Source organism: Bison bison, unplaced genomic scaffold (genome assembly GCF_000754665.1).
Source record: "Bison bison bison isolate TAMUID 2011002044 unplaced genomic scaffold, Bison_UMD1.0 scf7180017864508, whole genome shotgun sequence".
In the NCBI taxonomy this organism is placed as follows: Eukaryota; Metazoa; Chordata; class Mammalia; order Artiodactyla; family Bovidae; genus Bison; species Bison bison.
The window spans coordinates 12,277,680-12,292,201 of NW_011495064.1; the positions used below are offsets into that span (position 1 = coordinate 12,277,680).

The 14,522-nt window shown below is 46.6% G+C and overlaps 1 protein-coding gene across 1 annotated transcript; it reads right to left on the reverse strand.

Annotated features, from left to right (window-relative positions):
• Window positions 1-949: 949 nt before the first annotated feature.
• Window positions 950-9,128, reverse strand: SPR (sepiapterin reductase (7,8-dihydrobiopterin:NADP+ oxidoreductase)). Its single transcript, XM_010829770.1, has 3 exons — window positions 8,755-9,128; window positions 7,869-8,159; window positions 950-1,769 (listed from the first exon to the last, which is right to left on the reverse strand). Exons 1-3 carry the CDS (start codon window positions 9,074-9,076, stop codon window positions 1,579-1,581), a joined length of 804 nt encoding a protein of 267 aa, XP_010828072.1. The 5' UTR covers window positions 9,077-9,128; the 3' UTR covers window positions 950-1,578.
• Window positions 9,129-14,522: the final 5,394 nt, after the last annotated feature.

Here is a 14,522-nt window from a genome sequence, read left to right on the forward strand (position 1 = left end):
GAGTAACCTGCCCTGGGTGGCAGAGCAGGGATCTGAGAACAGTGCCTTTGACTCCACTGAGGGCAAAGGCTCAGCTGGGTGAAGAAAGCGCATGAGTTGCTCCCTCCCTCCTAGGGAACCCAGCAGGGCACGGCCAGCTCTAGCTCAGGGCCTGCCTCCACAGGGACCAGTGTTGCCTCTGGTTCCCCAGGAGGCATGGCTTCAGTGCGCCCTCTGCTGTGCACGAGGAGGAACAAAGAGATCTGTCCGGCAATCAGAGGCAGGGCTGAGGCCCGAGACGGCTGGCAGGGACCATGGTCTCTGACCGAATAAGGAACAGGGACAGAGGGCTGCCTGGCTGTAGACCACCACCACCACAGAGCTCTCAGCCTGGCCCACACCTCCTGATCTGCAGAAGGAGCACACCCTTGGTTTCTCAGGGTTTTTTCCTCTTAGAATCTTGTCTACTTTCCATAAAGGCATGTTGGTCCTATGTCCAATCCCCTGAGGATCAGGTCTGTGGGGCAGATGAATGTTACCAGGAGGGCCCATGACAGGTCCACTGAAGATCTGGGATCCATCCAAGCATTGCCATGTGGGTAAAGGGCAGAGTTGGGAATCTAAGAGAGCCAGGGAAACCACCTTTCCCCAAGGGCGGGGGAGCTCTGAGTCAGGCCCTAAAGGCTGGATACCCTTTGAATAGGTCAAGGGTGAGGAAAGGGTAAAAGACTAGGGTAAGAATAGGAAAGGCATAAAGGAGGCACAGGTGTCTGGGCCAGTCACCTAGGACTTTGTTTGAACCTGGGTTTGCTACTGAGGGGCGCTCTGTGAGAAGAGGCAGACAGCCCCAAGACGCCCCAGGACATGAGGGCAATACCCCAAGTTTGGATTAACTGCCTCAGGAACACCCCTTGGGTCGAGGAAACCAGGGAGTTAGTCATAGGACCTGTATCAGAAGAGAAAGCAGGTATTAACAAAGGACAATCCACATTTTATTTGTATCTGCCTTTAACATGTAAAAAACTCTCAGGCTCCTTTCTCCCATCTGGTGGATAGATGGCAGATTCTGGAGGGAGGAAGCATCAGAATGAGGACACAGAGTTCAAGTGAAGGTCTTGCTACCCTGGGCAAAGAGCATCCCTGTGGGCTGGGACTTGCGCTGTCCTCCTATCCCTCCAGGCCATCTGTCAATCTACGTGGGTCCTCCTGTTTGACACTAGCTCATCCCTCCTTCCCCATGGACCGTCATGGGCCAGAGACCCATCCTCCTTTTCTCAGTGTTTTTAGCTTCCTGTCCTAGTTTTCCCATCCCTAAAATTCTATTTCTAGGGAGAAAGAACACCAACAGCCATAACTTGTCTCTCCCAAGTTCACTCCTAACTCAGGGTGGTCAATACAGATATCTGAAAACTGGGAACTCCAGCCACCCAGGGCTCTCACAGTTGGTTGGATCTGAGGGCAGGGCAGTAAGTAAGCATGAGTGCTTATCTGTGTAAGGTAGGGTTGGCAGCGCCACTGTGGCAGCATGTAGGGAGGCACAGGGCTCCTGGGTGTGCCTGTAAGAAGGGGAAGAGAGCCCCTAAAACCAAGGGCATGGTCTTATTCATCGTAGAAGTCAATATGGGCTCCAGACTCGAACTTGTCATTTTGCAGCAAGCTCAGAAGTTTCTGGGCTGATATCTTGCAATCCACAAGTTCCCCCTTTCTCTTCAGCTCCTGCAGGCTTTTTCGCAAGTCTGGGTCCACAGAGGTCTCCCGGGCTAACTGCTGCATGTCAGTGTCCAGGGGACCTAGGGGATGAAGAGCAGAAGATGAGGGGACATGACTGAGGCAGGGGCCCCCGATCTATGTGTGGAGTTGGGTGGAGTCAGGTCTGGCCAGAGGCAATACCTCACCTTGGCTGACATGTGGTCAGCATCACCAAAGGCTCCACACTTCACTATCGAGCTCCAGGCTCATCCAGTGTCCACTGAACACGGTCCCCTTAGACTACCAAATCTACAGATTCACGCTACCCCATCACTCCCCCTCAAAGTCCCAGAGCAGAGAGAGACACTCTCCCTGTGGGAGGAGAATGAAGTGAGCAACCAACTTCTCAAGGGCTCCCGAGCCAGCCCGCTCCAGCACCAGGTCAACTCCCATGGCTGTAGGTGGCTCCCTGTGCGTTCCCAAAAAGTCTACAAACAATAGGTGCTGGAGAGGCTGTGGAGAAAAGGGAACGCTCTGCACTGTTGGTGGGAATGTAAATTGATACAGCCACTATGGAAGACGGTGTGGAGATTCCTTAAAAAACTAGGAATAAAACCACCATATGACCCAGCAGCTAAAGTAATGCTAGTAAAGTAATGCTCAATATTCTCCAGGCCAGGCTTTAGCAATACATGAACCGTGAACTTCCAGATGTTCAAGCTGGTTTTAGAAAAGGCAGAGGAACCAGAGACCAAATTGCCAACATCCGCTGGATCATGGAAAAAGCAAGAGAGTTCCAGAAAAACATCTATTTCTGCTTTATTGACTATGCCAAAGCCTTTGACTGTGTGCATCACAATAAACTGTGGAAAATTCTGAAAGAGATAGGAATACCAGGAATTCTGACCTGCCTCTTGAGAAACTTGTATGCAGGTCAGGAAGCAACAGTTAGAACTGGACATGGAACAAGAGACTGGTTCCAAATAGGAAAAGGAGTACGTCAAGGCTGTATATTGTCACCCTGCTTATTTAACTGCTATGCAAAGTACATCATGAGAAACGCTGGGCTAAAAGAAGCACAAGCTGGAATCAAGATCGCTGGGAGAAATATCAATAACCTCAGATATGCAGATGACACCACCCTTATGGCAGAAAGTGAAGAGGAACTAAAAAGCCTCTTGATGAAGGTGAAAAGAAGAGAGTGAAAAAGTTGGCTTAAAACTCAACATTCAGAAAACGAAGATCATGGCATCTGGTCCCATCACTTCATGGCAAATAGATGGGGAAACAGTGGAAACAGCATCAGACTTTATTTTTGGGGGCTCCAAAATCACTGCAGATGGTGACTGCAGCCATGAAATTAAAAGACGCTTACTCCTTGGAAGAAAAGTTATAACCAACTAGATAGCATATTGAAAAGCAGAGACATTACTTTGCCAACAAAGGTCCGTCTAGTCAAGGCTATGGTTTTTCCAGTGGTCATGTATGGATGTGAGAATTGGACTGTGAGGAAAGCTGAGCGCCAAAGAATTGATGCTTTTGAACTGTGGTGTTGGAGAAGACTCTTGAGAGTCCCTTGGACTGCAAGGAGATCCAACCAGTCCATCCTAAAGGAGATCAGCCCTGGGATTTCTTTGGAAGGAATGATGCTAAAGCTGAAACTCCAGTACTTTGGCCACCTCATGCGAAGAGTTGACTCATTGGAAAAGACCCTGATGCTGGGATGGATTGGGGGCAGGAGGAGAAGGGGACGACAGAGGATGAGATGGCTGGATGGCATCACTGACTCGATGGACGTTGAGTCTGAGTGAACTCCGGGAGTTGGTGATGGACAGGGAGGCCTGGCGTGCTGCGATTCATGGGGTCGCAAAGAGTCGGACACGACTGAGCGACTGAACTGAACTGAACTGAACTGATGACCCAGCAATCCCACTCCTAGCTTGGTTTCCTACCCTGAGGAAACCAAAATTGAAAAAGACACATGCATCCCATTGTTCATTGCAGCCATATTTACAATAGCTAGAACATCGAAGCAACCTAGGTGTCCATCAACAGATGAATGGATAAAGAGGTTGTGGTACATATATACAATGGAATATTACTCAGCCATAAAAAGGAATGCATTTGAGTCAATTCTAATGAGGTGGATGAACCTAGAGCCTATCATACAGAGTAAAGTAAGTCAGAAAGAGAAAGAGAAATACCGTATAATAACGCTTATGTACGGAATCTAGAAAAATGGTACTGAAGAATTTATTTGCAGGGCAGCAATGGAGAAACAGACATAGAGAATAGATTTATGGACATGGGGAGAGACGGGGAGAGGGGAGGAGAGGGTGAGATGTATGGAGAGAGTAACATGGAAACTCCATTACCATATGTAAAACAGATAGCCAACCGGAATTTGCTGTATGGCTCAAGAAACTCAAACAGGAGCTCTGTATCAACCTACGGGGTGGGATGGGGAGGGAGATGGGAGGGAGGGTCTAAAGGGAGCAGACACATGTATACCTATGGCTGACTCATGTTGAGATTTGACAGAAAACAACAAAATTCTGTGCAGCAATTACCCTTCAATTAAAAAATAAATAAATTTATAGAAAAGTCTACAAACAATAAATGTTGGAGAGGGTGTGGAGAAAAGGGTTAGAACCCTCTTGCACTGTCAGTGGGAATGTAAACTGATACAGTCACTATGCAAGACGGTATGGAGAGTCCTTAAAAACTAGGAATAAAACCACCATATGACCCAGTAATCCCACTATTAGGCATATACCCTGAAGAAACCAAAATTGAAAAAGACACATGTACCCCAATGTTCTTAGCAGTACTATTTACAATAGCTAGAACATGGAAGCAACCTAGAAGTCCACTGACAGATGAATGGATAAAGAAGCTGTGGTACATATACACAATGGAATATTACTCAGCTATAAAAAGGAACGTATTTGGGTCAGTTCTAATGAGGTGGATAAACCTAGAGCCTATTATACAGGGTGAAGTTAAGTCAGAGAGAGAAAGACAAATATCATATATTAATGCATATATATGCAGTCTAGAAAGATGGTACCAATGAATTTATCTGCAGGGCACCAACAGAGAAATAGATAGAACAGACTTATGGACATGGTGGGGGGAAGGAAGGAGAGGGTGAGATGTATGGAGAGTAACATGGAAACTTATATTACCCTATGTAAAACAGATAGCCAATGGGAATTTGGTGTATGGCTCAGGGAACTCAAACAGGGGCTCTGTATCAACCTACAGGGGTGGGATGGGGAGGGAGATGGGAGAAGGGTTCAAGAGGGAGAGGATATGTACATCTATGGCTGATTCATGTTGATATCTGGCAGAAAACAACAAAATTCTGTAATTATCCTTCAATTAAAACTAACTAATAGAAAGAAAGAAATGATAGCTGACAACTTCCCAAATCTCTACGGAGATTTGTACATCTAAGTTTATGAAGCTATTATTTCAACCCCAAATTATCTTCTCCAAGACATCAGGACTAGATGGTTTCACTGGTAAATTGTGTCTATCTTTTATGCCAATACCATACTAGTTTGATTACTGTGGCTTTGTAATATAGTTTGAAATCAAGCAGCATGATGCTGGGGATCTTTGTTCTTCTTTCTCAAGACTGCTTTGGCTATTGAGAGTTTTCTGTGGTTCCATATATATTTTAGAATTGCTTGTTCTATTTCTGTGAAAAATGCCACTGGAAACTTGATAGAGATTGCATTAAATCTGTAGATTGGGTTGGATAGTATTGACATTTTAACAATATTAATTTACCCAATCCATGAACATGGCATCTTTCCATTTTATATTTTCTTGAGATTCTTTCATCAATGTCTTACAGTTTTTGGTGTACAAGTCTTTTATCTCCTTCGTTAAATTTGTTCCTTGGTATTTTATTCTTTTGGATGCAATTGTAAATGGGACTGTTAATTTCTTTTCCTGATACTTCATTATTAGTGTATAGAAATGTAACTGATTCTTCACATTGTTTTCTCTATTAAGATGATCATACAAATTTTATCTTTTGTTATTGTGGTGTATTACACTGATTTATTTGTAGATGTTGAAACATCCTTGCATCCCTAGGATAAATCCCACTTGATCATGGTATACAATCTTCTTAAAGTATTTTTGAATTTGGCTCACTAACAATTTTGCTGAGGATTTATGCATCTATGCTCATCAAGGATTTTGGCTTATAATTTTCCTTCCTTGTAGTGTCCTTGTCTGATTTTAGTATCAGGATAAAGTTAGCCCCAAAAAGTGAGTTTGGAGAGCGTTCCCACCTTTACATCCGCTTATCCAGCATGCCTTCCACCTGCTGATATGGAAGCAGCCCTCAAGATCAATGTCCAATTTAGCTGCCTCCAATAAAGCCATCCCTGGTCACACCACCAGAAAGTGCTTCCTTCTTGAACTCTTACAAGTTCACTGATTTTATTTTTAAAAAACATTTATTTATTTATTTGGCTGTGTCGGGTCTTAGTTGTGGCATGTGGATTTTCAATCTCCACTGCAGCATGCTAGATCTTTTAGTGGTGACACGTAGGATCTTTCAGTCGTGACAAGTGTGGTCTTTAGTTGCGGCACGTGAACTCTCAGTTGTGGTATGTAGTATCTAGTTCCTGAACCAGGATCAAACCCAGGCCCCCTGCATTGGGAGCATGGAGTCTTAGCCACTGAACTACCAGAGAAATCCCTATAAGTACTTTCTCACCTGGGGAACCACAGCACCCCAGAATTTGGAGTCAATGGACCTCATGGGCAGAAAATCAAGGAATCTTGGACGTCGAAGAACCACCCTCCTGATCCTCAAATATCTTTCAATCAAATATCAGTGCATCCCCAGTAAGAAGGGATTTGGTCCCTTTCCAAACAGCCCTTTCCATCTTTGGACACCTGTTAGGACATTCTTCCAGAGACTTAAACAAAAACCCAACTGGTCTCTGCCTTCATTCAGGCCCTAAGAGCCCCACAAAAAAGTTCAACTTTCTCACAATGTCCAAGAGAGCTCCCTGAGACGTAAACCAGTCACATGGCATTCTGGAGTTTGTTCTGCTCCTGACTTTGGTTTCCACTTGCTCTCTGTTGCCTGAGTCTGAGGCTGAGCTCAGAGTGGGTGCTACATTGAATGTCAGCTGCAAGAATAACCGTATATATTTGGGAGGAAGAGAGGGAGGGCTGGGTCCTAGAGATCATGAGGAAGTAGACATGGCACCGATCAGACCTTGGAGGCGAGGCTTGATCGGGCTATGCTGCATCTGGGTTTTGATCAGCTTAATCTACCTCTTTGCCCCTAGGGTTCCTAGGGGAAAAGACTACTGGATCTCCACCTAAATTGCTCAGACATCATAAACCATCTTCCAATTCCAGCAACCTCAAGCCTAGAATAGAAGCCTCACTCTTAAGAAAGGGGTATAGTAGCATCACGGTAGAGAGAAACCAGGCCAACCGTCACAAGGCACCCCCCTCCTTTAAATTTCATGAGAATGGGGCTCTATCTTATTTATCACAGCATCCCCCAGTGTTCCAGCACAGTTCAGCACGGGATGGTCAGCATTCAACAATGTCTGTCTGCTCTGCATTCAGCCAACATTCACTGCAGACTGGCTTAGTGGAGCGCTGTGTGAGAAGCTGGGACATAAAGATGAATAGTGCATAATCCCTGCCTTCAAGGCTTTCCTATGCAGAGAGAGACTAGACACATTAAGATAATACAGTATGATAAGTCCTATTTAACAAACGCTAACAATTAGATAGTCCTTCACAGTTTGGGATCACTTCTACAAGTTTGACCTCATTCAGTCCTACAAAGGGCCCTGTGAAACAGGTAACATCTTCCCTATTTCACATGAAGAAATGAGGCACAGGCCTGGAATTCAAATCCTAAAATCCTAATCATCTCTCAGACTCTAATATCTCAGACTTCCTGTCCCCATCCTCAAGTCCAGGCAGCTCCCCACTCTCAGTCCATATCCACTAACTACAGCTTCCTGCCCCCACCAGCCCTAACTTCCTTGGAGCCTGTATTTCCCTTAAGGAGTGATGGGTCAGGATTCAAGGACAATCTACTCTATGGGGCCTTTCCTGGAGGAGACAGAGAGGGCTCCTAGCCCAGTCCCCGAAGGGTAAGCTGCCAGTTCTGAGAACATGGATGGCAGTAAAGCCTCACCTACCTGGGCCATAGCTCAGCACCCTCACGCTAGGTTCCTCCGCCGCCAGGACCTGGAACATCATGTTACGGGCAGCCTTCCCAGCACAGTACAGTCCCCAGCCCTTGAAGGGCTGCAGGGCACAGATGGACGAGATGTTAACCACAGTCCTGCTGAGGCCAGGACTGTCCGGGAAGGCCTTCAGGATACTGGAAGTCAGGCAGAGCGTGGAAGTCAAGTTCAGAGTCCAGTAGTTGTTCACTTCAGTTGGGTCAGTCAGGTCCACCCAACGTTTGGATACATCTCCAAGAGTGCCTGAAAAACCAGACCTTACGAATCACCCAGTGCCAGGCGGGGTTCTCTCTTCTCCCAGCCCTTTTCAAATTCATTCAGACACCCGCTTCCCAACCACAGCTAAAGGAGTCTCTCTAGGGCTTCTGAAGATGGCTCCCTCTTTCCAGACCTGCAGACTGACGTACCTGGGGAACCCCCATACCCGAAGCTTCAAACTGAGAAGGCGCATGCTCTGCTCTGGGGCTGGGTTTAGGGGAACTCTGGGGGCCATTTGGATAAGTGGGGGAAATTTACAACTGCGGAGAGACTCCATGCCCTAACTCAGGTCTCCGCCAGAGGGCGCTGAACAAGAGGATCAGAAAAGTTCTACAGGCATTCTGGAACAAATGGCGCTGAAACAGGAAGGGGGGCGGAGTGGAGAAGCGGGGAGAATGAGCCGCCGAGGCAGCACTAGGTCTTCCTCCACACCTCGCTGAAACTAGGACTTCCAGGCGTCTTTTCTGACTCCTAGGAGTCACCTTTAAAGTTCCAAGAAGCGAGGGGGATGAAAGAGAGGGAAAACAGAACAGGACGCTAAGCAGTATTCCAAGCGCTCACGGGCCAACGGGCGTCTTACCCGCATTGTTGATGAGCAGCACTCGCTGCAGGCCTTCGGGCCTGGGGAGGTCGCACAGAGCACCGACCAGTTGCTGCAAGCCGGTCTCGGCGCCCAGGTCGGCGGGCACCCGCACGATACGCAGACCCGGCCACTCGGCGCCCAGCTCGGTCTCCAGCTGCCGCAGGGCCTCGTCATTGCGGGCGCTTAGGACCAGCACGGAGCGAGGCGACATCAGCGGGGCCAGGACTTGGGCCAGCGTCCGTCCGAAGCCCCGGGAAGCCCCAGTCAGCACGCATAAGGTGCGCCCCAGGCCGCCCACCTTGCCGACGCTGCCCTCCATGCCTCCTACCTGCTAGCTGGAGCCGCTACCATGACTCGGCAGGGGGCGGGGCGGCCGCGGAGGGAGGAGGAGGAGGCAGCGCCCGGCGAGGGCGGGAACCTAGGGAGAGCGCCGGGGCACGCTTTTCCTTGGTCACAAGCGGTTAAAGTGGAGGCGACTGCAAAATTAGAGCGCGAAGAGACTAAATCCGAGGCAGGCCCCCCACAGGAAATCTTAGCCCAATGCGGACCGCGGGCCTCATCCTTTGCCCTGCAAACCCATCAGTGCCCCTATGGAATTCATTCTCCTCCCGAGTTCAGACCTAACTTCCTTGTGTAAGTGATTAAGTGTTCGTCGCTCAGTCGTGCACGACTCTTTGCGACCCCATGGACTGCAGCCCGCCAGGCTCCTCTGTCCATGAGATTTTCCAGGCAAGAAGAATGGAGTGGGTTGCCATTTCCTTCTCTGGAGGATCTTCCAACCCAGGGATCGAACCCAGGTCTCCTGCACTGCAGGCAGATCTTTTACCAACTGAGCTACATGGGAAGCGCAGTTTAAGTGATTACCTCCAGGTTAAGCCATCTTGCTTCTTGCTAGACACCTCTGCACGTGCCAGTGTAGGGACTGGGGTCCTTACTAATGTTATAGCCACGCGTTTGCAGATAGAGGAGTGCAGCTTATTACACCAGCGGGCCCAAGGCCGAGTCTCCTCTTAGCCAAGGACCCCGACCAGCATTTGTGAAAATCTTTTATACCCCATGTGTACATTTCCGAACCCACCACCCCAATTTCCTTGAGACTTACATATAACAAAGGAAGGGTAAATATAATCACAATAACCCCATTATTCAAGTATTATCAAGTGTTAGGTGTTCAAACAGTTAATAATCAATAAGCCTGCGGTTACACTCCAATAGATACAGAAAGAACTTATGACCTGTCCGGAGGGAGGGGTGATTAGAGTATGTTTTCTCCTAGGCCATGAGTAACCTGGATGTGATCTTCAAGGTTCCCCTGTCTGGAGGGGGTCTTATCCTTCTATTGTAGTTTCCATAGGCACTAAACACAGAGTCCAGAGTCCGTTGGAGAGGTGGCTGAGCGTGATCAGCGTGAACAGGCCTAAGATGGGGTCCAGGCCCTATGAATTCCTTCTTCACTATAGGGGAAACTCGCCACCCCGGAACAACCTCTGGGGAAACAGAGTCTTCTCTGTACTGTGTTCACACAGATTCCCCTTGCCTCTCTGAGATTTCTCACTCCTTCTGTCCCTAAAGTTCTGCATTTGCTGGGATCCTGCACCCACTCATGCCACACTCTTCCTCGTAGGCAGTTCCATCCACTCCCACATTCAGGTTTTCAGAAATGACCAGGCCTGTGGTTCAGAAAACCCACATTTCTGGCTTTTTTTCACAGAAAGGTCTCAAATTAAAAAAAATATTCACAACTTATAAGTTTTATTTTATTTGGTGGGAATTTTTAGGACTTCAAGCCAAGGATATAGCATTTCAAGAAACCCTGAAAGAACTCCAAGGAAGCAAGGAGAGGTACTAGGTTATATAGAAGTTTTTGCAACAAATAACAGGTTGTCTAAACATCAAAAGATTATTGTTAATTAAAGAAAACCAGATAACCCAAGTCAAGGAAGTTAGCACTTTTCTGTGTATGGGAAGCTGCAAAAGTCTGGGTTCACTAAAATAATTCCTTTGATACATGCCTTAGCTTTCAAGGGCCAGTATCCTGTTTTCACATCCCTAAGTTCCTCAGGGCTCGACACAGGGAGTGGCTGCAGTCTGATGGCCACTAGATGGCAGGTATTCTTTCCTCTCTGGGTTCTCTCAGGGCTCACCAGCTCACGTCTGTGGTGGCTGCTGGTGACTATGATGTCCTTGTTCACTGATGCGGCAGGAAGTATTCCATCTCTTAGAGGCAAAATGGGAAAGCTGGCAGATGGCCCCAGATCTCCTTACAAAGCAGTCTCCTGCGAGTTTAGCAAGCATGGGAGGCAACCCTCATGGCTCAGCCCAGGTCCACACAGGGCTCTTCCCTGCCCCAGGGACAGACAGCAAAATCGCCTTTCAAGGCTCCTAGAAAAATGCACTTTGCTCCCTTGTTCTTTGGGCTGTCATTGTGAACATCAGAACAATTTGGAAGAAGTTTTTCACTTTCCACTTAGGTGCCTTTACCACAGACTTTTTGTAAAATGTACACCCCAGACTGTAGTACATTACTGTGGAAATTATTCTAAGAACAAATGAAACTGGAAAATTTAGTAGATTTATTTGTTTATATAGCATAGCATTATTTTGAAACATTTTAATGTAAAATACGATAAAGAAAATAAGTATTTATGCTAAGTGATGTTGGGAGTCAAGATTACCAGGTTAGTTAAGGGAATAATCTCTAAATTGAGTTTGAATTGGAAGCCAGAAAATAGTAGAATTTATTGCAATTACTTTCACATTTATACAATAACACCAAAAACCTTTTTCCCTTTTGATGTGTTCATTTTCCAATACCTGTTGCAACAGAGAAAAACAAACCTGACTCCATATTGAATCTATTCCTTTAGCTCTAACCTTTGTGCTCTGGTGCCTGTGCTTCTGTCATGCTGGCTCAGTACCTTTTGTAAAAAGTGTTGCCTATAGCCTGAAATCGGAGAAGGCAATGGCATCCTACTCCAGTACTCTTGCCTGGCAAATCCCATGGACAGAGGAGCCTGGTGGGCTGCAGTCCATTGGGTCACTAGGAGTCGGACATGACTGAGCGACTTCACTTTCACTTTTCACTTTCATGCATTGGAGAAGGAAATGGCAACCCATTCCGGTGTTCTTGCCTGGAGAATCCCAAGGATGGGGGAGCCTGGTGGGCTGCCGTCTATGGGGTCGCACAGAGTCGGACACAACTGAAGCGACTTAGCAGCAGCAGCACAGCCTGAAATATGTGGGATTGTGCATTCTCTAGACTCTGACTTTTAAAAGCATAACACTTTTACTCATATAGAAATGAAAAGTTGCAGAATGGAGGATAACATTTGTCTTGTTGGAGGTTTATAGGAACATTTCGACCTTATCTACTGGAGACCTACAAGGACAAAGGATTCTAGCACCAAGAAGTTTGCAACTAGCCATACCTACCTTGCCCCTTCTAGTATAAAAGAAACCTGAATTCTAACTTGGTAAGATGATTCTGTGGAACACTCCTCCACCGTCTTCTCAGTCTGCTGGCTTTCTGAATAGTTACCATCTCTTGCCCAACACCTCCTCTCTCAATTTACTGGCCTGTTGCACGGTGAGCAGCACAAGCTTGCACTCAGTAATGCTATGATGCTCCTTTTTAAGAGTTCTCCCTGCAACAGTGGCAGAGATTAAAGCAGTGCCCAGATAAAGTCTGCGCTTGTGTTTTGTTTGGCCAATAGGGATTTTTTTTTTTTTTTTTTTAATGTGAGGTGACATTTCTGAAGTGGAAGATTTTACATAGTATCAGAATTTCCAGCTTCTTTGGAGTAATGGGAATGCCTGGCAAGCTGGGTTCTGATTGAGGTGAGCCAACATCACCTCTTGGAAAGAAGACTGCTCCAGTTTGCCAAGATTTTCATCACTCACAGGTGTAGGGAAACATTTCTTTCCCACTAATGGCACATAGCTGAATTCTTGGTTAGTGGTGATGGTCAAAACATTAAAAGCCAGGGCTTTGTGCTGGATTGTGGAGAAGTGGATCTCAGGATGAGATGAGGAGGCTTTTGAGGCTTTAACAAGGACAGGACTCTGTATACCTGTACATCATTTGAAGCGCCCCTGTTTTTCACTTATCTATTAAGGATGGAAGATACAGAGGTTAGATTTGATTGCTTCAAAGCTAAACTCTCTTGTACTGGGCCAAAGGCCTACTCTTTAAGTAAATTTCAATAGCTTCCCCCTGCTCTCCTGGCCTCAGAAAACAGATTGGTGAAAGCACAGTCCCATCCATTCATTCATTCAGCATTTATTGAATTTCTACCATGAGCGAGACTTTGAAGAAAGGAGGGAACTGTTTTCAGTGCAAGTGCGGTTGTTGGCCACCCAAATGTCCAGACCCTTCGCTTTGGGCCTTGGCAGCTAATCAACATTGTTGCAAGGTGGATGCTGCCAATTTATTCTTATGTAACCGGAGTCCTGTCTTGGGAGTTTACAAGGGAGTAAGGTGTGGCTTTCATTTGTAGGCGTGGAGTTAGTTTGTGACTTGCACTATTTGAAGCAGCCAGATATGTATGATTTCTGGAAATCTATGTTTAGAAATGTATATGTATGTATATACATCTGTAGATACAGAATCTATCTCTAGAGAGTGGCTCTCAATTGGGGGGTGTGATTTTGCCCCCTTGGGGACATTGGGCATGTCTGAAGGCATTTTTGGTTGTCATAATTTCTAGGAGGGAGCAGCGGGCCTCTAGGCCAGGGATGCTGCTAAACCACCTGCAGAGGCACAGGAGAGACCCCCTTCCCACAGCAGAAACTTACTCGGCACAAGTGAGTACTGCTGCGGTGGAGAAGCTCTGTCCTAGGGTATGCTTTGGCTTTCAAAGTGCTACTTGTGTTAGGAGGAAGTTTGTTCTTGAATCTATATTGCCGTTTATAATAATCACACATACAGGAAGGGGCCTTAGAGGTCACGTATTTGAACTTTATTCTAACTTAAATCCCTCAGAACAGTGTTCTGCACAATATTAATATAATGAAAAAAGATGTTTATTTGTTCAAAGTGCGAATGCTTGAGCAGTATTCAGTATAATAAGGAGAACGCAATGGCACCCCACTCCAGTACTCTTGCCTGAAAAATCGCATGGATGGAGGAGCCTGGTGGGCTGCAGTCCATGGGGTCGCTAGGAGTTGGACACGACTGAGCGACTTCCCTTTCACTTTTCACTTTCACGCACTGGAGAAGGAAATGGCAACCCACCCCAGTGTTCTTGCCTGGAGAATCCCAGGGATGGTGGAGCCTGGTGGGCTGCCGTCTATGGGGTCACATAGAGTCGGACACGACTGAAGCGACTTAGCAGTAGCAGCTCTCCTGGCCTCAGAAAACAGGTTGGTGAAAGCACAGTCCCATCCATTCATTCATTCAGCATTTATTGAATTTCTACCATGAGCGAGGTTTTGAAGAAAGGAGGGAACAATAAAGGGATGGCCTAACCTCTTCTAAACTTAGCAGCTTCTAAGAGGAACTATTTGGAAATAGCACCCAAGGAGAGTATGGTTTGCTTGACTGGAAGAGAGCCTGGAAAAATTTTCTTTTCTGAGAAAAATTGTTATCTGCTGTACCTGTCCTCCCACCTGTCTTATTTCAAGCAATATTTCAGTAATTTATGAATAATATTTCATGGGCAGCAGCTCATAGAATTCATTTAATAGTAGCACTGCTGCTGCTGCTAAGTTGCTTCAGTCGAGTCCGACTCTTCTCGACCCCATGGACTGCAGCCCACCAGCCTCCT